Here is a 24,975-nt window from a genome sequence, read left to right as displayed (position 1 = left end):
TCCATCTCCCCTCCTGACCATAGCCTTACTTTCTCCCTAAGGAGACTGTGTCCCCAAGCCATCATATAAGTGCCACCGGCATGCTTGCAGCATCTGAGTCAGTTGAGTAGTGCCAGGTAAAGGAAAAGTAGAAACAGATACAGGATGGTGAGGAAGGGTCATCCAGAGCTCATCTTGTTCTTGATCGTGGAGAGGAAAGGGACTCTGCAGGCTGGGCATGAGCTTAGTTTAAGTTGCGATAGAAGTTTGAAATCTGAAGAAAACTGCGTCTTTGGAGTCTTTATATTGGTTTGGTACTGCCCTGAACAAAGTGGTTTCTGTGGAACTTTAGTTGTATAAAACAATCAGGTTTTTTTGTCATTTAATAAATATTTGTTGCGCTTGTATGTACTAGGCACTGTTGTATGTTGTAAAGACATAGCAGTAAAAACCAGACCAAAAGAACTCTTCCTTAAGTATACTGTAATACATTTTAGTGGGAGAAGACGACAATACACATGTAAAATATACAGAAAGAGGTGATAATTTCCGATAGAAATTATAATATAAAGTTGGAAAAGGAGGCTGGGTTACAGTTTAAACAAGGTAATTAAGGAAGGCTTTGTGTTAGAATGGAATATATAAGCAAAAATTTGAGAGAGAGAAAGGAGAGAGCAAACCACGTACATATCTAGGGAAAGAATGTTCCAGGTGAAGGGGATGGGGCACACTAATCCTGAGGCAAGAACACACCAGGTGTCTTTAAAGTCTACCGAGAAGGTTAGTTGGTTGATTGGAATGCAGTGACAAGGGAAGAAAATAGTAGGTAGGAGAGGGGATAACTAACAACTAAAGGAATGGAGTTAACATTTACTGAGATGGAAAGACATCGGAGCATCAGGCTTGGGACTTGTTAATTTCTGCATGCCTGTTAGATATCCAAGTGGAAGTGACATGTGGGCAGAAGGGAATATATGGTCCACATGTCACCTTGGCTCCTGGTATCAATGTGGGTGTTACCGGCATATAGATGGTATTTCAAGTCATGAGACTATCAGGCATCCCCAAGGCAGAAAAGGAGACAACCCAGACTGATGCTTCGGCAACACCACCATTAGTAGGCCAGAGAGAAGAGAAGGAACATTTATTATTTACAGAAATTCAAATAGTAGAGGAAGCTCCACAGGGCAGAGTTAGGAATTGTGAGTGGATGTTGCAAGGCACAGATTTCTGGCTCAATATACAGGACAACATTCTAACAACTAAAGCTGTCAGCTATAGTAGGGGCTGTCTCCTTGGTTTTGGAGTGTTCACAAAAGCTGACTGACTCGTCACTCAGGATCCAAGGCTATCAGCAAGGGAAGAGAAGGAAGACTCCTGGTAAGTTTTATATCACCCATTAGGTAAAAAAAAAAAAAAAAAAAATAATATCACCAAAAACTGTCTATATACTCTATATGTGTAAACCAAGTTGAGGATTATGGCAACCACTTACTTAAATCAAAGTTAACCAAATATATTTTAGCTTTAGATGGCTGATAAAATCGAATCTCAAGAGATTGTCCCACTGTCCTCTCCTGACTTCTCATGTTCTCTGAGTTTAGAGACAGTCTTTTTTTTTTTTTTTTTTTTTTTTTGATTTAGTAATTAGATATGTCACCCAGGCTGGAGTGCAGTGGCTTGATCTCAGCTTACTGCAAACTCCGCCTCCCAGGTTCATGCCATTCTCCTGCCTCAGCCTCCAAGTAGCTGGGACTACAGGCACCCGAGACAGTCTTTTAATGTAATGGTAATCCTTAACTTCTGGGTCTCCAGACCATAAATCATTTTTGATGCCCACTTCTGTAGAAGACACTACTTCGAGAACAGAACAAACTGTGCCAGAGAATTCACAGCTCTGTGAGGATTCAACTCTATTATTATATATGTGGGGGTGGGATGATGGGAGGAAAAGAGGTCAAAAGGAAGAGGTGATTGATAGCAAGTGGGTAGAAGATTTGCTTAAAATGTCTTATTTTGGACCAGAACACCCACAAAATGTTCCACTTTAAAATGTTATTACAGAAAGGATCTGCATAAAATAAAAATAAAGTTTTGTAAGCATTATTATTGATAATCATCAGAGAGATTTATATCTGTTAGAGAAAAACATAATGTTTTACTTTTTTTTTTTTTTTTTTTGAGACGGAGTCTCACTCAGTCACCCATGCTGGAGTGCAGTGGCGTGATCTTGGCTCACTGCAACCTCCACCTCCCGGATTCAAGCAATTCTCCTGCCTCAGCCTCCCGAGTAGCTGGGACCACAAGTGCACACCGCCACACCAGGCTGATTTTTTTGTATTTTAGTAGAGACAGGGTTTCACCGTGTTGCCCAGGCTGGTCTCGAACTCCTGAGCTCAGGCAATCCACCCGCCTCGTAATATTTTTCACACTTAACACGTGAGGCACTTTAAATTCTAAGTCCACTAGTTTATCTTTGCACCTCCATCTGCTGAAGAGATTTTTATATAATTTTAATGTTAGGATAAGATGGGTTTATTTATTTTATCCTACTTCATCCCACAAAAATTGGAAGGTAGCTTTTCAACAGTTAATACCACTTTGCTGGCATCCATCACAACTCTGAAGTGACCTGGAGACTCAGTCTGATTCAGAGTTGGAGAAAATGGCAATGACTTCAAGATAGGAAGGCTCAATGGAATTTTTCACAGAAAAGCAAATTTCACAGGGCAAGAAAAATAAGTTGTATTTTTTTTTTCCTTTTTTGAAAGCACTCGGTGTTCTCAAATGTTTGATTTTCTCTTCAGGATATTATTTAAAAAATGAAAAATAAGATGAGGAAAATAAACAGACTATTTTCACTCATTTATAAGATTTATACAAAGAGAAAATCATATAATTCTTGTGGTAAGGAAGACTTTTTTAACAGCTTAAATGAAAAACATGAAGTGGGAGTTGGATTGACTGATAATTGCAGTGCAAAAAATGAAGAGCCCTGGAGAAAGGAAAGAGTGAGTTAGAACATGAAGTATATCACTTGTGTTTCAAAACACCTAACTTTTTCTTTTCTCACTCCACTCTCAAGTCACAGAAAATTAAAAGGACAGAAGCCCCAAATACTTTCTCAGTCCTTCTCAACCTTTCAGAGCATGGCATGCATAGAATTGAGAATGTTCTGAGATTCACTGTAGTAAGCTGACAAGGCTGCTTCTAGCCAGAGGCAACCCCCTCTGGAAGACCGAAAGGTGTATTTCAGTCTCATCTGCACCTTGTCACTGCACTGTCTCCTGAACTGGGGCATTATCTTTTTATCAAATCAAAAATTGCACCAAGTGTTAAACAGGTTGTGCTCCTTTCTTAGCAAATGTAGAAGACAGCTAAACGAAGGACCGTACAAGGTACAGATGATCTGAGAAAATCACCCAGTGTGGAGTCTGCCCAACTGTGGGCACTGCTGCCGCCCATAGGCAGCTGCCTCAAGTGCAATCTTTTCCTCTGGGTTCCTAGGCCAAGCTAGGAAAAGGATAGAAGCAGAGAATTTCCTAATACTGCTTTTCTGCCTCCCTAGATAAATCCCCTCCGCCCTTCACTCTTCTCCCTCCTCCATCCTCCTTCCCAGAGGCATAGTTTAGAGAGACTCTAGATGCTGGGCTCAAGATACAGTGGATTTTTGTGGCTCCCAGAAAACTCTGAATTCAAAACAAGCCTCTACGGTAAAAAAAAAAAAAAAAAAAAAAAAAAAATTCCCAGCGTTTTCCCCTAGCTCTAATAGGGACAATAATTCTGGAAAGTCAGATTCAGGCTTTCAGATGCAAATAGATCTTTTCCTATATGTTTTGAATTGCTAAAAGAGAAAGAGTGGAAAGAATTTTGAAACAAACAAGACCCTGACCTACTGGATCTGCAGTCTGGCCTCTACCTGCCTCACAGGCACTGCTCGTCCCACTTAGGCGTAGCTGGGTACTTGAGCCATGCTCTAGCCATGTTGGCTTCTTTCAGTTCCTCCAGTGCCCCTTGCTCCTTCCTGCCAAAGGGTCTTTGCATAACTTTTTCCACTTGCAACTCTCATCTCTTTTCCTTCAGCCTCTTCTCCATTTGCCTAATTAACTTCTCTAGATCCTCTACATCTCAGTTCAAACTTTGTTTGCTCCAGTCACATGCCCTGACCTCTGTGACCAGGCCAACCCCGTACTAAAAATATTCTCCCTCCAAGCATTTCCAGTTATCACTTTGCATTTCTTCCTTTGATGTTTTTGATTAATGTCTACATCCCCCACCCAACTGTGAGCTCCTAGATGACAAAGACTTGTTCTCTTTAACTCGCTCATTATTCCCCTAGTACCTCCAAGTATAGTTGGCCCATCACACAGCAGGTGCTTAATAAATATTTGGTGATTTCTTTAATGAGTGAATGAATGAACCTGTTGATTTCATTCACCTTAGTCTCCCTCAAATTTTTTCCAAAAGAGTTACTAATAGTGTGAAAGGTCTTCTGATGAAGAATGCCACTCTGTAGTTTTAACTCAGTAAGTAAGAAAGAATCATAAAACTCAACTAGGGCATTGACAAAATGAAAGTACGGTCAATGACCAAAATCATCCCTTTTAATTTTTCTTCTAGGAATTTAAGGAAAGAAGGCAAATTCAGCACCAGTGGTCCCTACAAGTGTGCCCTAGGCCATATCTGATGTTTTTTATTTTAGGATCATTTCCAAAACTAGTTACAATGATTTTATTTGATAAAGTGAAATTCATCCCAATCTCTAGAGGGATACTCAGTCTCTAAATGTTTCAATGGTGCCATCATCTTATTTTTAAAAAGACTTAGATCTAAATGGTATGTTAATGAATATATAATATAAAGTTTGAATTTTTGTATAATTTTTATATTTAGTTAAACTTTCTGTTTTAAAAAGGAAGTCTGGCATCTTGGAAATTCTAAGACCGTTTACCAAACTTATTCTGCATTGAAGATTGGAGTATGAGGTTTTGTGGGAGCTCGGTATCATTTAGTGTTTTATGAGCAATAACATGAATGGTAAGATAATTTTAGGAAGTGGTAGACAGATTTGATTCTCTTGGAACACAGCCAGAAAAATCAATAAATGATTATTTACTAATTCAGAAAAGATGATTCTAAGTCTTTTAAAATGCATTTTTAAAAACTTTTACAAATCAGCAAGAAAAAAAAGGGGGGGCAAAGGGCATGAATAGACAATGCTCAAAAGAAGATATACAAATGGGAGAGAATCCACAGACCCTGTGTGTAGGAAGCAGATTGTTCCTGCAGGCCCCAGGAGACAGCCGAAAAACTCTGAAGACAAAGGACATAACCTCTTGGGAGCTCTAGGGCCCTGCCTACCACCTGATCCTCCCTATACTACCACAGCTGATGCTGTCTTGAAAGTGCCACCTCCTGGCAGGAGGCCAACCAACACAAAACACTGCAATAAACAAATCTATAACTAAGGACCCTCACAGAGTCCATTTCACTTTCCTGCCACCTCCACTGGAGCAGGTGCTGCTATACATGGCTGAGAAACCTGAAGATGGTTTACGTCACAAGACTCTGTGTAGACACCCCCCACTACCAGCCCAGACCATGGCAGCTCCACTGGGTGGCTAGATCCAGAAGATTAATAACAAGCACTGCAGTTTGCCTCTCGGGAAGCCACATCCCTAGAGGAAGGAGGAGAGCACAGCATCAAGGGAGTATAGTGTGGGACAAAAGAATCTGAACAGCAGCCTTTTAGCCTCAGATCTTCCCTCTGACATAGTCCACCCAAATGAGAAGGAACCAGAAAAACAATTCTGGTAATATGACAAAACAAGCTTCTTTCACACTCTCAAAATATCCCCCTAGCTTACCGGCAATGGATCCAAACCAAAAAGAAATCCCTGAATTGGCAGAAAAAAAATTCAGGTCGATCACTAAGCTAATCAAGGAGGCACCAGAGAAAGGTGAAGTCCAATTAAATGAGATCAAAAAAAGATATGAGATATGAAGGGAAAAATCTTCAGGGAAATAGCATAAATAAAAAAACAATCACAACTTCTGGAAATGACGGACACACTTAGAGAAATGCAAAATGCATGGAAAGTCTCAGCGATAGACCTAAACAAGCAGAAGAAAGAACTTCAGAGCTCAAAGACAAAATTTTTGAATTAACCCAATTCAGTAAAGCCAAAAAAAAGAATTTAAAAAAATGAAAAAAGCCTCCAAGGGGTTGGGGATTATGTTAAATGAACAAACCTAAAAATAATGGATATTTCTAAGGAAGAAGAAAAATCTAAAAGTGTTGAAAACATATTTGTGGGAATAGTTGAGGAAAACTTCCCTGGCCTTGCTAGAGATCTAGACATACAAGTACAGGAAGCTCAAAGAATACCTGGGAAATTTATCGCATAAAGATCAACACCCAGGCACATAGTCATAAGGTTATCTAAAGTCAAGACAGAGGAAATAATCTTAATAGCTGTGTATTCTATGGAAGTGGGCATCGAAAATGATTTATAGTCTAGGGACCTGAAAGTTAAGAATTACCATTACATTAAAAGACTGTTTCTAAACTCAAAGAGAACATGAGAAGTCAGGAGAGGACAGTGGGGACACTCTCTTGAGATTTGATTTTATCAGCCATCTCAAGCCAAAATATATTTGGTTAACTTTGATTTAAGTAAGTGGTTGCCATAATCCTCAACTTAGTTTACATGTATAGAATACACAGACAGTTTTCTGGTGATATTATTTAATACCACACACTATGTATCTAATGGGTGATATAAAAAACTTACCAGGAGTCTTCCTTCTCTTCCCTTGCTGATAGCCTTGGATCCTGAGTGATGAGTCAGTCGGCTTTTGTGAACACTCCCAAACCAAGGAGACAGCCCCTACTATTGCTGACAGCTTTAGTTGTCAGAATATTGTCCTGTATATTGAGCCAGAAATCTGTGCCTTGCAACATCCACTCACAATTCCTAATTCTGCCTTGTGGAATTTCCTCTACTGTTTGAATTTCTGTAAATAATAAATGTTCCTTCTCTTCTCTCTGGCCTACTAATGGTGGTGTTGCCTAAGGATCAGTCTGGACAGCACTTAAGGCAGTGCTAAGAGGCAAATTCAGAGCCTTAAATCCCTACATCAAAAAGTTTGAAAGAGCACAAATAGACAATCTAAGGTCAAACCCCAAGGAACTAGAGAAACAAGAACAAACCCAACTCCATCCCAGCAGAAAAAAAGAAATAACTAAGATTAGAGCAGAGCTAAAGGAAATGGAAACAAACCAAAAAAATTACAAAAACAAATGAAACTAAAAGCTGGTTCTTTAAAATAATAACAAAAAAAGATAGATCATTAGCAAGATTGACCAAGAAAAGAAGAGAGAAGATCCAAATAAGCTCAATTTGAAACAAAACAGGAGATATTACAACCAATACCACAGAAATGCAAAAGATCATTCAGGGCTACTGTGAACACCTTTATGTGCATAAACTAGAAAACCTAGAGGAGATGGATAAATTCTTGGAAATAAACCACCCTCTTAGATTAAACCAGGAAGAAATAGAAACTCTGAACAGACCAATAAGAAGCAGCAAGATTGAAATGGTAATTTTAGAAATTGCCAACAAAAAAGTCCAAGACCAGATGGATTCACAGCTGAATTCTATCAAACATTCAAAGAAGAATTGGGACCAATCCTATTGACACTATTCCAAAAGATAAAGAGGGAATCCTCCCTAAATCATTCTATGAAGCCTGTGTCACCCTAATACCAAAACCAGGAAAGGACATAACCAAAAAGAAAACATCAATATTCCTGATGAATATAGAAGCAAAAATCCTTAACAAAATACCAGCTAACTGAATTCAATGGCATATCAAAAAGATAATCGACCATGATCAAGTGGGTTTCATACCAGGGATGCAGGGATGGTTTAACATATGCAAGTCAATAAGTGTGATACACCACATAAACAGAATTAAAAACAAAAATCACATGCTCATCTCAATAGACCCAGGAAAAGCATCTGACAAAATCTAGCAATGCTTTATGATTAAAACTATCAGCAAAATCAGCATAGGAGGGTCATACCTTTATATGATAAGACTCATCTATGACAAACTCAAAGCTAACATAACACCAAATGGGGAAAAGTTGAAAGCATTCCCTGAGAAGTGGAGCAGGACAAAGATGCCCACTGTCACCACTTCTATTCAACATAGTACTGGAAGGCCTAGCCAGAGCAATCAAACAAGAGTAAGAAAGAAAAGGCATCCAAATTGGTAATGAGGAAGTCAAACTGTCAGTTTGCTGGTGATATCATTGCATACCTACAAACCCCTAAAGACTCCTGCAGAAAGCTCCTAGATCTGATAAACGAATTCAGCAAAATTTCAGGATACAAAATTAATGTACACAAATCAGTAGCACTGCTATACACCAACAGCAATCAAGAGGAGAATCAAATAAAGAACTCAGCCCCTTTTACAATAGCTGCAAAAAATTAAAATACTTAGGAACAAACCTAACCAAGGACATGAAAGACGTCTCTATGAGGAATTCTATAAAGCACTGCTGAAGGAAATTATAGATGACACAAACAAATGGAAACATGTCCCATGCTCATGGATGAGTAGAATCAATATTGTGAAAATGACCATACTGCCAAAGCAATCTACAAATTCAATACAATTCCCATCAAAATACCACCATCGTTTATCACAGAGTTAGAAAAAAACTATTCTAAAAATCATATGGAACCACAAAAGAGCCTGCATAGCCAAAGCAAGACTAAGCAAAAAGAACAAATCTGGAGGCATCACATTACCTGACTTTATACTGTAAGGCCATAGTCACCAAAACAACATGGTACTGGTATAAAAGTAGGCACATAGCTCGATGGAACAGAATAGAGAACCCAGAAATAAAGCCAAATACTTACAGTCACTGATCTTTGACAAAGCAAACAAAAACAAAGTGGGGAAAGGATCCCCTATTAGACAAATGGTGATGGGATAATTGGCAAGCCACATGTGTAAGAATCAAACTGGATCCTCATCCCTCACCTGATACAAAAATCAACTCAAGATGTAACAAGGACTTAAATCTAAGACCTAACACCATAAAAATTATAGAAGATAAGTCAGAAAAACCCTCCTGTAAATTAGCTTAGGCAAAGACTTCATGACCAAGAACCCAAAAGCAAATGCAACTTTGTTTTTACAAAGATAAATAGATGGGGCTTAATTAAACTAAAAAGTTTCTGCACAGCAAAAAAAAAAAAAACAGCAGAGTAAACAGACAACCCACAGAGTGGGAGAAAATCTTCACAATCTATACATCTAACAAAAGACTAATATCCAGGATCTACAAGGAACGCATACAAATCAGCAAGAGAAAAACAAACAATCCCATCAAAAAGTGGGCTAAGGACATGAATAGACAATTCTCAAAAGAAGATATACAAATGGCCAACAAACATATGAAAAAATGCCCAGCATCACTAATGATCAGGGAAATGCAAATCAACACCACAATGCAATGCCACCTTACTCTGCAAGAATGGCCATAATCAAAAAATCAAAAAATAATACATGTTGGTGTGGATGTGGTAAAAAGGGAACACTTCTAAGCTGTTGGCGGGAATGTAAACTAGTACAACCACTATGGAAAACAGTGTGGAGATTCCTTAAAGAACTGAAAGTAGAATTACCATTTGATCCAGCCATCCCATTCCTGGATATCTACTCAGAGGAAAAGAAGTCATGTGAAAAAGAAACTTGCCCAAATGCCTATCAATCAATGAGTTGGTTGAGAAAATGTGATACACACTCACACATGCACACATATATCATGGAATACTACTCAGCCATAAAAAGGAGTGAAATAATGACATTTGCAGCAACCTGGATGGAATTAGAGACCATTATTCTAAATGAACTAACTCAGGAATTAAAACCAAACATCATATGTTCTCCCTCAGAAGTGGGAGATAAGCTATTTGAATGCAAAGGCATACAAATGATACAAATGGACTTTGGGGACTCAGGGGAAAGGGTGGGAGGGGGGTGAGGGATAAAAAACTACACATTGGGTACAGTGTACAATGCTCAGGTGATGGGTGCACCAAAATCTCAGAAATCCCCACTAAAGAAATTTTCCATGTGACCAGACACCTCCTATTCTCCCAAAACTACTGAAAAAAAAAATAAAAATATCAAGAAAACTGTTTTATACCTTAAAATGATTTTCTTCTTCTATTTTGTTTGTTTTGATAATGAGGTGAGAAAAGATGTGAAGGACAGCCAGAATGCTTATACCATTAAAAGATATATTAATTGATGTTTTTTCTTGAACTAAATTGAAAGTAGCCAACTTTCTTGCTCTAAGAAGATCACAAATTATTAGAATTACCTGCAAGGGCATTTGATACTTAGGAGACTTGAAGCTGGGGTGCTAGAGGCTGAACTTTATTATACAAAAATCTTCTGGCTCTTGGAAAGGGCCTATCTAGATTACTAGAGTGTGTTCTACTGGTTCTGAACAAAGTCAATGCCATATTAACTAGTAATTTAAAATATTAGGCTGGGTACAGTGGCTCATGCCTGTAATTCCAGCACTTTGGGAGGCTGAGGCAGGTGGATCACAAGATCAGGAGTTCGAGCCCAGCCTGACCAACATGGTGAAACCCCATCTCTATTAAAAATACAAAAATTAGCTGGGTGTGGTGGTGCGTGCTTGTAATCCCAGCTACTTGGGAGGCGGAGGCAGGAGAATCGCTTGAACCCAGGAGGCAGAGGTTGCAGTGAGCCGAGATCGTGCCACTGTACTGCAGCCTGGGTGACAGAGCGAGACTCCGTCTCAACAACAACAACAACAAAAATTAGCTGGGCATGGGGGCAGGCACCTGTAATCCCAGCTACTCAGGAGGCTGAGGCACAAGAAGCGCTTGAACCCAGGAGGCGGAGGTTGCAGTAAGCAGAGATCGTGCCATTGGGCTCTAGTCTGGGCACTAAGAGTGAAACTCCATCTAAAAAAATATATATATATATATATTTGAAAGTTGAAAATGATATCTAATTGTGTCTAGGTGTTTTGACTTTGTTTCACCCCAATTTGTTATGATTTTCAAAATAAGTTATTTTAAAAGCAATTATTTTTAAGGTAAATTTATTATGGATGGCATAAACATTTTTTATTCCTTTTGTCTGTTAACTTCACTATGGGACGTTTAACTTTTTACATTGCAAATTTACTCACATCGCACTACAATGCTTCACAAAGAAATAAATTGCCTTTGGAGAGTAAGATTGCACCCAGTGCTGTGACAGATCAGAACGTGCCATGTCAGGTATGAAACTCAGACTCCCTGTATAGTGGATCCAAAAAGCAGTTTGTGGCAAACTATTCATTTTCCTTAGAGTTCTTTGGCTGGGAGCTATTAGCAATGCCTAGAGAAAACATCTGACCCTTGCCAGTATGTGTCTCTGGCTTGCACACAGTGGGCGGGTTGATTTCACTAGAGCCAACAGGATGAGTCCCCACAGGGCAGCATACACAGTAGCTGTTGTAGCACAAGAAATGAGAAATGCAACAGGTCTGCAGGTTAAAATGCTTGTTCTTGTCCTCTGTTCTTGTTGAATGATCAGTAACACATCCTTTACTAATAATATAATGGGTAGCAGTTTAAAACTCAAAGTTAACTTGGAAATCAGCTGTTTGGATTCATTTACAGTTTAGAGGTAAAAAACCAAGATCCAGAAAATGTAAAAGACTCTCCCAACATATTTCTGTATTTATGTTTAAATGTCAGTATGGGGCTTGATAGCATATCAGACCAGATAAGATTCACTGATGTGAAGACCTGCATGGAGAAGGACTAATGCATGTTGAATATGCATGCTCAATATGTGTGCATTTGGCTCCTTGACTGGAATAGCTCCCAGAGACAAAAATAGGCAATAGCAGCCTTCCTGCAATGGCAGCATAATCTGAGTTCCCCTTTACAAGTGAAAGTTCTCTGTCAGGGCTGTTGGGCTCAAAGACACTTTCTGTGGGTACAGATTGCCCCAGAGAATGAAAGCTAACCTGACGGAGTGAATGATGGTAGTTGGTATCAGCCATGCATGTTTCTTAATTTTGTTAATTAAACCTTAAAAGAAAAGTTTTCTAGGAATAATTCATCTATAGATTAAAAAAAGCTTTTTGGCTACAGATACAGTTCCTTAGGGGGTCCATCTTGCTGAATTGCTGTGTAGAGTGCTAGAATGCACACCCTCCTTTGATCGTACAGGTTCTTTACCTCATATAGGGGGTGCTTCAAAAAGTTTGTCAGAAAATGTTGAAAATGATGAAAAAATATAAACTTTATATCTCAACATAAACTGCATCAAGGTCAAGACACTTTTGTAAGTGATAACACCACCCATTTAGTCTATCCCTAGAGAACTGAGGATCCTGGGAATTTAACCATGTCAATGCAGTCTTTTTTACATTATTAACTGAAAAAAACAATAAGTGTTCCTTATAGAGATTGTAAGATAAGGAAACAAAAAGAAGTCAGAAGGAACCAAGTTACTACTGTAAGGTAGATGCCTGATGATTTTCTATTGAAAGTCTCACCAAATTGTCCTTGTTTGGTAAGAGGAATGAGCTTGAGCATTTTTGTGGTGGGGAAGGATTCTCTGGTGAAGGTTTCATGGGAATTTTTCTGCTACAGCTTTGGCTAACTCTCAAAACAGTCTCGTATGAAACACGTTATTTTTCTTTGGCCCTCCAGAAAGTCAACAGGCAAAATGCCTTGAGCATCAAAAAAAAAAAAAAAAACATTGCCATGACACTTGCTCTTTACCAATCTGTTTTTGCTTAGCCTGGACCACTTCTACCTCTTGGTAGCCATTGCTTTGATTGTGCCTTGTCTTCAGGATTATACTGGTAAAGCCATGTTTTATCTCCTGTTAAAATTCTTTGAAGAATCAGGCTGAGGATTTCAATCCCACTTGTTTAAAATTTCCATTGAAAGCTCTATTTTTATCTGCATCGATCTGGGTGCAACAGTGTTGTCACCCATCGAGTGGAAACTTTGCTCAACTTTTAATTTTTCAGTCAGAATTGTGTAAGCAGAATTCACAGATGTCTGTGATGTTGGCTATTGTTTCTGCTGTTGCCAGTCCTCTTCAATTAGGCCATGAGCAAGATTAATTTTTTTCTCAAAAATTGATGTGGATGATCTGCCACTGTGGGCTTTGTCTTCAACATTGTCTTATCCCTTCTTAAAATGAGTTATCCACTTGTGTACTGTTAATTTCTTTAGAACATTGTCCCCACAAACTTTTTATAAAGTTTTTTGCCATTGTGATTTTGCCATTCTTCCACCCAAGCTTTACCATAAATTTGATGTTTGTTCTTGCTTCAGTTTTAGCAGAATTCATGTTGCTCAGATAGAGGCTCTTTTCAAACTGAAGTCTTAGCCTTTTTAGTGTCTCAGACTAGATCCTGTTTGGGCATGTTATGACAAGTTAGTATAAGTTTATTTTGGTACAAAACATTGTGAGATTCATGCATAACTTTTTATAATATGCATTTACCATGAACTTTTTGAAGACTCCTCATATTTTATGTAACCCAGCTTCTACAGGGAAATTGGAACATGATGAGAGCTAAGGGATAGTTTGGAAAGAGGTCAGTGGAACGCCCACAGTATTCCTTCCTGTATGGTAAATCCACAGTCCCATGAGGATAGCCTCCTTCTAGAGGTCACATTTTTCTTTCTTTTATTTATTTATTTTTTTTTTTTGAGACGGAGTCTTGTTCTGTTGCCCAGGTTGGAGTGCAGTGGCGCCATCTCTGCAACCTCCACCTCCTGGGTTCAAGCTATTCTCCTGCCTCAGCCTCACAAGTAGCTGGGATTACAGGCACCTACCATCATGCCTGGCTAATTTTTTTGTATTTTTAGTAGAGACAGAGTTTCACCATGTTGGCCAGGCTGGACTTAAACTCCTGACCTCAGGTGATCCACCTGCCTCGATCTCCCAAAGTGCTAGGATTACAGGTGTGAGCCACTACGCCCAGCCCCAGAGCTCATCTTGATAGGCAACACTGAATGTGACATTTCCAGCCAGCGTGGACAGAGAATCCTGTTTACTTACATTCCAACCCCCCATCCCAGAGAATGGGGTGGTGTCCTCATCCCCAAGGCCTTCCTCAAGCAGCCATCAGCATTAATCAAGAAGCTACTTCTTCAAGAACGCTGCTGGCACCTGCCGCACTTGTGTTCATAATCAAGAAAGGCCACTCTGGACAATAGGCCTGAGCTCTATTTCTCCATAGATGGTGGGGCTCTCACTTTCCCTTTTCTTCTGTTGTTAATTAGGCAAACAAATAACACCCTTACTACTCAGGGAAAGTGCCTGGATCCAGTTAATTACCCATTTTCACAAATCTAAGGTAATAAAAATATAAAAGATACTGCTGTTCTCCACACCAGGGCCATTTTGTGGCTGAGAAAGCCTTCCTTTTTCACAACAGCAGGCAGAACTAATACAGGCTGCCTCATTGTGCACAAATAAGTTCCCCTTTCTCAGTTCATGACCTCAAGCTGATTGGGATCAGCTGCTCTCTAGAGACCTACGTGCATCTCTCAATGCCAGGACATGTGCCAGGACACTTCCTAGCTCCTGCTGCAACTGTCCAGACTAGATACTTGTCAACCCTCCTCACCATCTGCGCTGGTTCCCACCCTGCACACTGTCAGACCCACACACTTGCTGACACACCCTGCTCCCAGCAGGTCTAGATCTTAGGGCAGCATACTTGTGACTTTTTTCTCCCTTATTATGCTTAACTTTCATTTCTTTCTTTTCTATGTACACAGCTCCCTTTGAAGTACTGCATTTTTGTAGCAGACATACAGCTCTGTCTACTTGATTTGAGTAGTATCGTGATATTCTGACATAGAATATTAAAGTTAATAGTGTTATTTTATGCATCCCAAACACAGATGCACTATAATCTCTCCTACTAAAATAGACATAAGTATTTATAGCTTCATACTGTGGTTTGGGGAGAGAAGATTGATTATAAAACTGATCAGAAATTTTTTTTGATCAATTTGTTTCTTTCCCATTGCTTGATATTAAAATATAAATATTGACTAAGCTCTAATTTAACACAATTTTCACTTTTTCTGCAGCACCTGAAATTCTTAGAGGTTGTGCCTATGGACCTGAGGTGGACATGTGGTCTGTAGGAATAATCACCTACATCTTGTAAGTGAAGAAAAGCAATATTTATGTAAACTATTCACCTTTCTGTGACATTTTCTAGATACCTCTAATTCTCATAAAAACCATAAAGATTACTTTTTGCCTTTTTGTGATTTTCTGTTACATACTAAATGCAGTTAGTGATAGAATTTCCTGAAAATGAACATTGCTTTTTATTTGGTAATTTTCTTGAGACCGGAGTTCTTGTCCAGGGCTCTTCTATGTCTATATCCACTATGTAATGTACAGCAGATTTAGGGAACAATTTACTACTTGACAATAGTAAAGAATATGAGCCCAAGACCACCTGTGTAAACTTGCTCTTGTTTTACTCATTTGCATCTCATATAAAATTGTTAGACTTAGTCCTTTTAAAAGGGCAAATGACTATTCAATTTCTTAAGCAATTCCAAACTGATATATTTCTTATCAGGAATATTTTAAATGCATTTTTAGCTATCAATTTTGTTTCTTATTTCTGTTAGGTTTTCAAGGGTCTTAAATTTAACACCCTACACAAATTTCTTGGGGAAAATAATGAGTGAAATATTTTAATCCCTGGTATCCCTAAATCCATTCCTGAGCTCCTGTCTGATAAGAAATAAGGAGTTTCATGAAATTTGCCAAAGACATGGTGGAACTGCAGGTGGTGATGAAAAAAAATCAGCCAAATAGAAGAGCGTCTGAGAAGGAAGAATACTGTAGAACAACTGGAAAATAAGATACCGATGCTTTCAAGAGTTTAGTTCAAAACAAGGAGACTTAGTTGCCATTTAGAGAGTACAACAAAGTTAGTTGTTGGAATGCATAATATTCTAATTTAGAGAAATTTTGAAGGGTTTGAAAGTAGGTATACTAGTCTACCTGGGCTGACATAACAAAATATATAGACTGGGTGGCTTAAATAACAGAAAGTTATTTTCTCACAGTTTTGGGGGGCTGGAAGTCCAAGACCAGGGTGTCAGCACAGTCAGCTTCTGCTGAGGGCCGTCTCCTGACTTGCAGATGGCCACCCTCTCACGGTGTCCTCACTTGGTGGGGAGAAAGAGAGAGCAAGCTCTGTGGATTCTTTTCTTATGAGGGGACTAATCCCATGAGGAAGACCCCACTCTCATGACCTCATCGAAACCTGATTGCCTCCCAAGGGCTCCATCTCCAAATACTATCTCATTGGGAGCTGGGGAATCAACATATGGATTTTAGGGTTGGAGGGGGAATACAATTCAGTCCATAGCAGAATGCTTTTAATGAAAGTTGTTTTTAAGTTAATAGTGATCTTAAAAAATTCAATGTCCAGATGATATGGACTAGGAATGGGCTAACTGTGGTAGGGCCCACAAGCACGTTAGCAAACTCTAAGTTTACCTGATATACAATGGTTGATGGCCAAGACAAAAAGGTTTAACAAGCAACTGATAAAATAGCCATCCACTAATATGTAATACAAAAAGATATTTTGTGTGCTCAATTCCTTGTGTCTTTAGAAAAGCTTGAGAGGGGCCGGGCACAGTGGCTCACACCTGTAATCCCAGCACTTCGGGAGGCCGAGACGGGTGGATCCATGAGGTCAGGAGATCGAGACCATCCTGGCTAACATGGTGAAACCCCATCACTACTAAAAATATAAAAAATTAGCAGGGTGTGGTAGTGGGCGCCTGTTGTCCCAGCTACTCGGGAGGCTGAGGCAGGAGAATGGCGTGAACCCAGGAGGCGGAGGTTGCAGTGAGCCGAGATCATGCCACTGCACTCCAGCCTGGGTGACAGAACTCCGACTCAAAAACAAAAACAAAACAAAACAAAAGGAAAAGAAAAGCTTAAGAGGAATTTGGAGCGGTAAAGAATCGTGTTTTTGTCCCCAAAATGTAGGTTTGCCCCTAAAGTATAAATATACCCAATTTATGTACCAATGTACCAAGAATTGGAAGGTACATTGTTGAAATGTACTGGGAGGCATTAAGTATTAATGATATGAAAGAACTTGGAGAGATGGAAGTAGGAAATTAAGTTACATTTACCCAGAAAAATTGGAATGTGGAATGCATAAAACTTAATGATATCACTGACATGGTAAAATGAAGGGAAAAATATAATTACTTGAGAAATATTTTATTGTAACCCTGAAGATAGTTCTAAAAATCTGTCCTATCCTCTAGTCCATTACCAAATTATACAAACTATTTTATATATTTCTTTTATCTTTATACATTTAAGGTAATTAATTAATAGGTTTAGTTGAAAGTAAGAGTGGTAGCCTCCAAAATGAAAATAACAGTGCTGCTTACAACTAATATTCTTTAGTTTTTGGCTAACTTCTGTCAGGCCCTAAGCCTGAGAACGTTTTATTTACTCTGTAGTTCTTTAATAATTGGTGAAGTCCACTGGCGCGGTCAACTGGCACATTTTCTCTAGTGGGTTGTGCAACTTGATCTCTGTATCTTCTTTATTAGATTGATTTAATGTACACTTAGTGGCCTGCTGGGCACCTGAGATTATGACCTCTAACATCTCACTCATTTCACCAGAGTGGCTTGGAGACAGACAGAGTAGAGTACAGAAGTAACCAAATGAAGAATTAGAACTAAAGATCCATTTTGTTAATGCTTCCTGGGAAAGTAAATCTTACAATGAAGCTACATTATAAGCTTCAGTCAGATTCTTTCTTCTGTCTTCCAAATGTTGAGGCATTTGCTTTACCGATACTTGTCTGTATGTACATAAACTCTGGGGCTGTTGTTTTTTTTTAATAAAGCCGTGAATAGGCATTGGATTCTTCCTATCAGTGTAAAGAATTCTGTTACCTCTTTTGTCCTTCTTCTTGTGGCTACTGCTGCATTTTAACTTCACTCTTTGCTTCTTTTGTGTGTGTGTGTGTGTGTGTGTGTGTATGTGTGTGTGTGTGTGTGTGTGTGTTTTCAGATGAAGTCTTGCTCTGTCTCCCAGGCTAGAGTGCATTGGCACAATCTTGGCTCACTGCAACCTCCGCCTTCGGTTCAAGCAATTCTTCTGCTCCAGCCCCCCGAGTACCTAGGATTACAAGCTCATGCCACCATGCCCAGCTAATTTTTTGTATTTTTAGTAGAGATGGGGTTTCACCATGCTGGCCAGCCTGGTCTCAAACTCCTGACCTTGGGTTCCACCTGCCTCAGCCTCCCAAAGTGCTGGGATTACAGGTGTGACCCACCGCGCCTGGCCCACTCTTTCCTTCTTAAGAGTTCTAGTGTGTCACCACCAGGCTATTGATATGGCCTTGCTATTTCTAAGAATGCCATTAGGCTGAAAATGAAGGCCATTCTATTTTTTTTCCCAGGAATTCTCGTATCTTTACCTTTTATACCTAAACCCTCTGCCCCTACAGACAAAAGCTGCAGGACTGGGCCTTATGATGTGATCAGAAATCAGATAACATCAGAGATTCAAACTCTCTCCTTCAGCTTTCAACACTACAGTTCTGCCCTAAGGCTCGAAGTTGACACCTTTTACCTCTGTCACCAAAGCAAAAAGTCACTGATAGGATTGAAATGAGAGAAAAGGCATTTGAGCACTATAACCCTTCAGTGATCATTTTTGTGTCTAGATTTTCAGAAGGGGAAATATAAGGAAACTCCTAAACTAAGTCTAGAAAGCTGGCTCATTTCTCCATGACTAACTGCAACAGGCCATAGGTTTCTAGTGTTGTGGAGAGCAGGGCAGGGCAGGCAAGGCCAGACTCTCTCATTGTCAAGGTGAGGACCTGTGCCCCGTCTCACCTTAGGCTGCTCTTCCACAGGTGGGTCAGGAGCGGGATTCTCTGTGCAGACTTCTCAGTAGGGAAGGGGAGAATGCATTGGCCCAGGCCTCTGCACTGTCAGGCCTTGCATTTTTCTCGCTGTCTCCAGAATATCTGGAAGAGACAAACATTCCCATTGGGACATTCTGTGAGCAAAAGGACATACAAAACTGCTTCTTTCTAAAAACTCATTGTATTAGGATGCACTTTAATTTTTCATGCTATGTACCGACCTGGCCAGCTTGAGTGAAGCCTTTGGGAAAATGTCTTTTATTCATCCTCCCTCCCACCCTCATTTTTTTTCAAATGGAACACATGCAACACATGCCCTGGCATGGGCTTTTTTAAGCAGTTCTCTCTTGGTCCCTACTGATTTTAGAACTTCCACCCGTCTATAAACAGTGGATGCTTGGTGGTCCCAAACAACTCGCTTTTCCTTTCTCTCTTGTTAAGATGCCCAAGAGAGTTCTCTGTCCCTTTTATCCCACTTTTCCCATTCATTTGTAAGTTGACTGCATAGTAGAAAATGATACAAAGATTGAGGTAAATTGAGGGTGCTCATCTCTTTGGCTGCATCTGGTGACTATATTAATCTTATACATCTTTTAAGGTCATTCCCTGACAATAGTTTCAGTTTCTGTCTTTGTTCACTCTGAAATCCAAACTGGAATGGAATGGAAATATCATAAAGCTTTACTCATTTCTATGGAGGATTTCATATAATAAGGCAGAATAAAAATAAGTGAAAATTTCTAATTTCCACTTGTTAATTTCTTTACTCTCAAAATCCCAGCTCTTCCCTTTCATACTAAATTGGAAGTCTGTTCTATCTGTGTCTGCCTGTCTGTCTGTCTTCTCAATACCTGTCAAAAAATCCATGGAAAGGCTTTAGCATAATGTCTGTAATGTTAGCTATTATTATTATTGTTCTTCTGTATAATAATAATATTATTACACAATAATTATTATTATAGCTTTTTGTAGAAATCCTAAGTTGGTTTTATATTAATTCCTACTTTCTGAGGACTTGATTGTGTGTTTACACTATAAATAGTGAATTATAATAAGGCAATTGCATACTTAAGCTGAGTAGACTTGCTTCCATAGCAGGAAGCAGTGAAAAAGAACAGTCCTGAATTCCTACAGAAATTTGATGAAATATACTTGAGCTTTTAAAGACATTTTATTCTCTATATTTTGTTCCTCTAGACTTTGTGGATTTGAACCATTCTATGATGAAAGAGGCGATCAGTTCATGTTCAGGAGAATTCTGAATTGTGAATATTACTTTATCTCCCCCTGGTGGGATGAAGTATCTCTAAATGCCAAGGACTTGGTAAGTGTAACCAAAACAAAATGAAACAAAATGAAATAAATTTATTTTTACGAATTAATGGGCAGTACAATTTTTTAAAATTTTACCCTTATTAATGCCATATTTTCTTTCTATTTTAAAGTATTTTTAATAAAATTAGTTCATTAATACATTTTCCTTAGAGAATAAAAACTAGATATGTTTTTGACTCATCACTAGTTGAATTATCATAAAATACCATTACTACAATATTAATGAGCTTTTACTACCTGATAAGTATAAAAACCTTGCTTATGAAGAAAGCTGTGCTGGGTGAATTCAAACACAGTTTACACAGAATTCTGTTTTAACATGGCTTGCAGTTGCCTAGAATTTAGATAAACTTCATTTCTTTTTTGTTTGTTTGTTTTTGAGACAAGGTCTCACTGTCACCCAGGCTGAAATGTAATGGCATGATCATGGCTCACTGCAGCCTCCAACTCCTGGGCTTAAGCAATCCTCCCACCTCAACCTCCTGAGTAGCTGGGACACAGGTGCATGCCACCACACCCAGCTAATTTTTAAAAGTTTTTTGAAACATGGGGTCTTGCTATGTTGCCCAGGCTGGTCTCAAACTCCTGCCCTCAGGCGATCCTCCCACTGTGGCCTCCCAAAGTGCTGGGATTACAGGTGTGAGCCACTGCACCCAGGCTAGATATACTTCAAGTAAAACAATATTGCTCCCTGAAATTTCATCAAATTTATTAAAATATCCTGATAGTAACATAAGTCCCATTATGCATCGTTGGCATTATAGAAATGTTCCACTGTGTTAATAGTTCATTTTGTTTGTTTGTTTTTACATTGCTTCTCACTTAAGTTAATATTGACATTTGTTTGCATTCAGGAAATCCATACCTTCTGGGGAGGTCACTCACCTCTTATAAAATAAAGAGGATGCTAACATGAGATTGAAATATTTCTCATCAATCCACTAGAGAACAACCACACAGACATAATCAAAAGCTGACTTTTGAATCACAGAAGGTTAGATGTAGAAGAGGTCTTAGGAGGCATCTAGTCCTCCTCTCATTTTAAAGATGAGAATGCTAAAGACCAGAGAGGTGAAATGACTGCTAAGGTCACACAGCTTCCCAGCAGAAAGACATTATTAGGGCTGATCCAGTTGTCCAGACTCCCTTTCCTGTGCTCTTTTTTCTTCAAGCATTTCTTCCTTACCCTCTGTGTTCCTTCATGGAACAGATTCCCTAAGGCTCATGGCTTTTCCAGCATGACTGGGAAGAGAAAGTCAGTGTGTGTGATGTGTGATGTATAGATATGTCATTGCAAATCCTTCCTCAAGACATACCCCATGCTCCTAAACACCCCTTGAATCCATCCAGTTCTCGCCTCCGGACCACTGCCCCAACCTCCTATCTGATCTCCCTGCCTCTTCTCATGCCTTTCTCAAATACAGTCTGCACAAAATCCAGAGGGATGGTCTTATAAATAAATCGCATCATGTCCTTGACCTGTTTTAAGAATCTTAGGATAAAATCCAAAACCCATAACAAGATCTACAGGACGCTGCCTGGTCTGGGGCCTGCCACTCTCTCCTATGCCATCACTCACTTCACATCTCTCTCCTTTGATCACTTTTCACTGTAGTGCACCACACTTCTAGTTTCTCATCAGCATAGCTCAGGATATTGCCATGGCTCTTTCTTCTGCTCTGTAATGTTCTTTCTTCCTCCCCACCTTCTTCTCCATTACACATACGCATGTACACACACACACACGCGTGCACACACACACACACGCATACACACACACACACACCCCTGGGTAACACTTATTCTCAAGCCCTAGCTGCCGCTAGACATCCTTTGGGAGGCATAGTCGGCCTTCCCCTTCAGTCCCTCCCACCTACAGTTGGTTCCTTCTGCCAAAATCTTCCTTTACCCCCTGCACTCCCCAGTTCATAACAGTCATCACTATATATTTAATGGTCCTCCCTAATTAGATTTTAAGCTCTGGGTCAGGACAAAGCGTGTGTACCCAGACCTTACAACCTCATAGGCATATAGGACAGACTCAGTAAATGTTTATTGGATGAAACAATGGATCCGGAAGTACACCATGAAGTTTCAGAGTCTGACACACCTCGATTTAAGTGCCCCCTTTGTCATGTCCTGGAAGTGTAGCCTTGGGTTCATGATCTAACCTTGCTATGCTTTAGTTTTCTCATCTAGGATGATAATTGTACCTATCTCTAGGTTGTTGTGAGAATTAAGGAACATAATGTATGTTAAGTAACTAATATCAACTAACTTAATAATAGTACTCTTATTTAGCCCTCCTTCCATTTCTTTTCACCCTTAATAAATATTAAGTGAATAAAAGGGTTAGCTTTGATGTTCCTTCATTCGGCTGGATCCCATGTTAGTTTATCACTGCTTAAAACTTCAGAACTGGAAGAATCCTTGAGCTCCATAAATGTATACTCACTAGCAAAACCCACATCTGTTGTGTCATCGGCAGAGAATAAGTGCTGAGGAGTTGGGGAATTGGACGTAAGGGGTACTGCAGGGTAATGGCAAAGGTTTGAGTGTGATTCTGACCTTCAGAAAGTTTCCTAATAATTCAGTTAGGATTGTTATCAATATCTTCAAATGTAAAGATTAACAATGGTGTATATAAATTTTTGGTGCACAATGACTTTCAATAAATTCTTTGTATTTTTGTGAGGAAGATAGTAATGAGGAGGGAGAAGAGAAAAATGATTGGAAAATAAAAAGAAAATACCTAATTGTCAAAAATGTTGTAAGGATTAGGGCTCATTTACATAAAATTATTAGTAGTCCTGTTCAACGGATAATAGCCATGACTACTATCAGATTTTTATTTACTACCATGCCTCCTTTCTCTTAACCATCCTACCTTCCTCCATGTCCTCTCAGATTTTAAACCTAAAAAGCCTCATGTCTCTGCCCACTACAAATCTAGCCCAAACACACATTCCTTTGCAGAAAGGAAGTGAAGAGAGAACCAGATAGTATTTATTCCTCATTTGACTTGCCGCCTGATTTCCTTAGCCTATGTTCACGTCTCCTTAGGTAATTAGAGTTAGAAAAGACCTGAGACCTACAATCATTCAAAGCTCCTTATTTTACACATGACCAGGCCAAGGTACAGAGAGATTGACCACCTTGGAGACATCATGCTGTAGTGGCCACAAGATGCGCTCTGACATACACAGACCTGAGTTTAAATACAGGCTTCATCAATTCCAAATTGACTGACCTGAGACAAGTCACTAAACCTTTCTGAGCTTCCCTGCTTCCCTCATTTATGAATTGGCACCAGTAGTTCCAAATGATAAGGCTACTAAAAGATTACATGAGTTTTTAAAAAGTTATATATGCATCTAAGAAGCAATTACAAAGGAATTAAAGTGGAAATAAGATTCTGTAAGGAAAGGGCCTGAGGGGGTGTCCACAGGCAATTTATATATTTGTCTATATCTAGGGCCACAAAAGTAGCAAGTGGCATAACCAGGACTTGAACACACTTCCTGACTCCCAATAGTCTCTACCTCGTATCAGGTCACCCCTACTAAGCCCAGGACTGTGGATTATTTTATTTGCTGACCTTCCTGGCAATTTATTGACTGCCCATCCTCACAAGCAGGAGTAAACCTCCCAAGAATGGGCTGCCATTGATTGGATTCCATTCTTTAAGCAAATCATGCCCTCAAGCCACTGACTTCTTGGATTATAAAATGATTTTTAAACTCTGGGCTTAGTCCTTCAGGTACCCTCAAGGGGTTAGAAAGAACTATAAACCCCAAGATAGAAACATAAGGTAGTATTCCGTAAGTGCTGGGATACTCTCCCTTTTGTTCGCCATTTAATCCCCACAGAAAGAATGATGATGCATGAATGATTCCATTCTGTTACCATAGAGATGTACTTTAAGTTCTGAATTCTAGGTGATTGTGAAGCACAGCCCAGAATTATTTTGCTGGTTCTGCCTTCAAAGAACTTCCAGTCCACAGGCAAGTGAGGAGCTGTTTCTTGACTTCTGTTGGAAAGCCGTCTGCCACTTTGGGGATCTCAGGTGGTACATGGCCCTGTCTTCTCATACGCCCTCAGCTACTGCTACCTGAAGCTGTTCCTACCTACAGTGGCCCCTGAGGACTTAAACAATTTTTTCTAACATGTATTTAGTGGTACTGCAGGGAAATGGAATAAGACCTGTAAGTTTGTAAGCTGAGGGCAAGCCCAGGTCATCCTAAAAACCTCGCTAAGTTTATGGTTCTTTATTATTTCAGGTCAGAAAATTAATTGTTTTGGATCCAAAGAAACGGCTGACTACCTTTCAAGCTCTCCAGCATCCGTGGGTCACAGGTAAAGCAGCCAATTTTGTACACATGGATACCGCTCAAAAGAAGCTCCAAGAATTCAATGCCCGGCGTAAGCTTAAGGTAAGATAGCATATATTTTGTTTTGTTTTCAAAAAATTTATCTCATCTTGATCTATCAATAACAGTTCTACCGTTCTTCATCTAATGCGATTATCTATTTCTTTTTTTTTTTGGTCCAACTTTATTGTTCCTGAAAAATTAGTATAATCTTTTATTATTATTATTATTATTATTACTATTATTATT

The 24,975-nt window shown here is 39.3% G+C and overlaps 1 protein-coding gene across 2 annotated transcripts in view; it reads left to right on the top strand.

The window, feature by feature from the left end:
- CAMK4 (calcium/calmodulin dependent protein kinase IV) overlaps window positions 1–24,975 on the top strand; it is a 274,921-nt gene that overhangs the window by 233,639 nt on the left and 16,307 nt on the right. For both annotated transcript variants that reach the window (XM_032156686.2, XM_058440626.1), the window contains 3 exons: window positions 15,171–15,246; window positions 20,219–20,345; window positions 24,637–24,789. In XM_032156686.2, coding sequence (XP_032012577.1) covers window positions 15,171–15,246; window positions 20,219–20,345; window positions 24,637–24,789 — 356 coding nt within the window. The remainder of the gene's footprint in view (window positions 1–15,170; window positions 15,247–20,218; window positions 20,346–24,636; window positions 24,790–24,975) is intronic.

The sequence above is a fragment of the Hylobates moloch genome, unplaced genomic scaffold (assembly GCF_009828535.3).
Source record: "Hylobates moloch isolate HMO894 unplaced genomic scaffold, HMol_V3 SCAFFOLD_6, whole genome shotgun sequence".
In the NCBI taxonomy this organism is placed as follows: domain Eukaryota; kingdom Metazoa; phylum Chordata; class Mammalia; order Primates; family Hylobatidae; genus Hylobates; species Hylobates moloch.
Note: the sequence above shows the minus strand (reverse complement) of the source record. Positions and strands in the feature narration are given on the sequence as shown.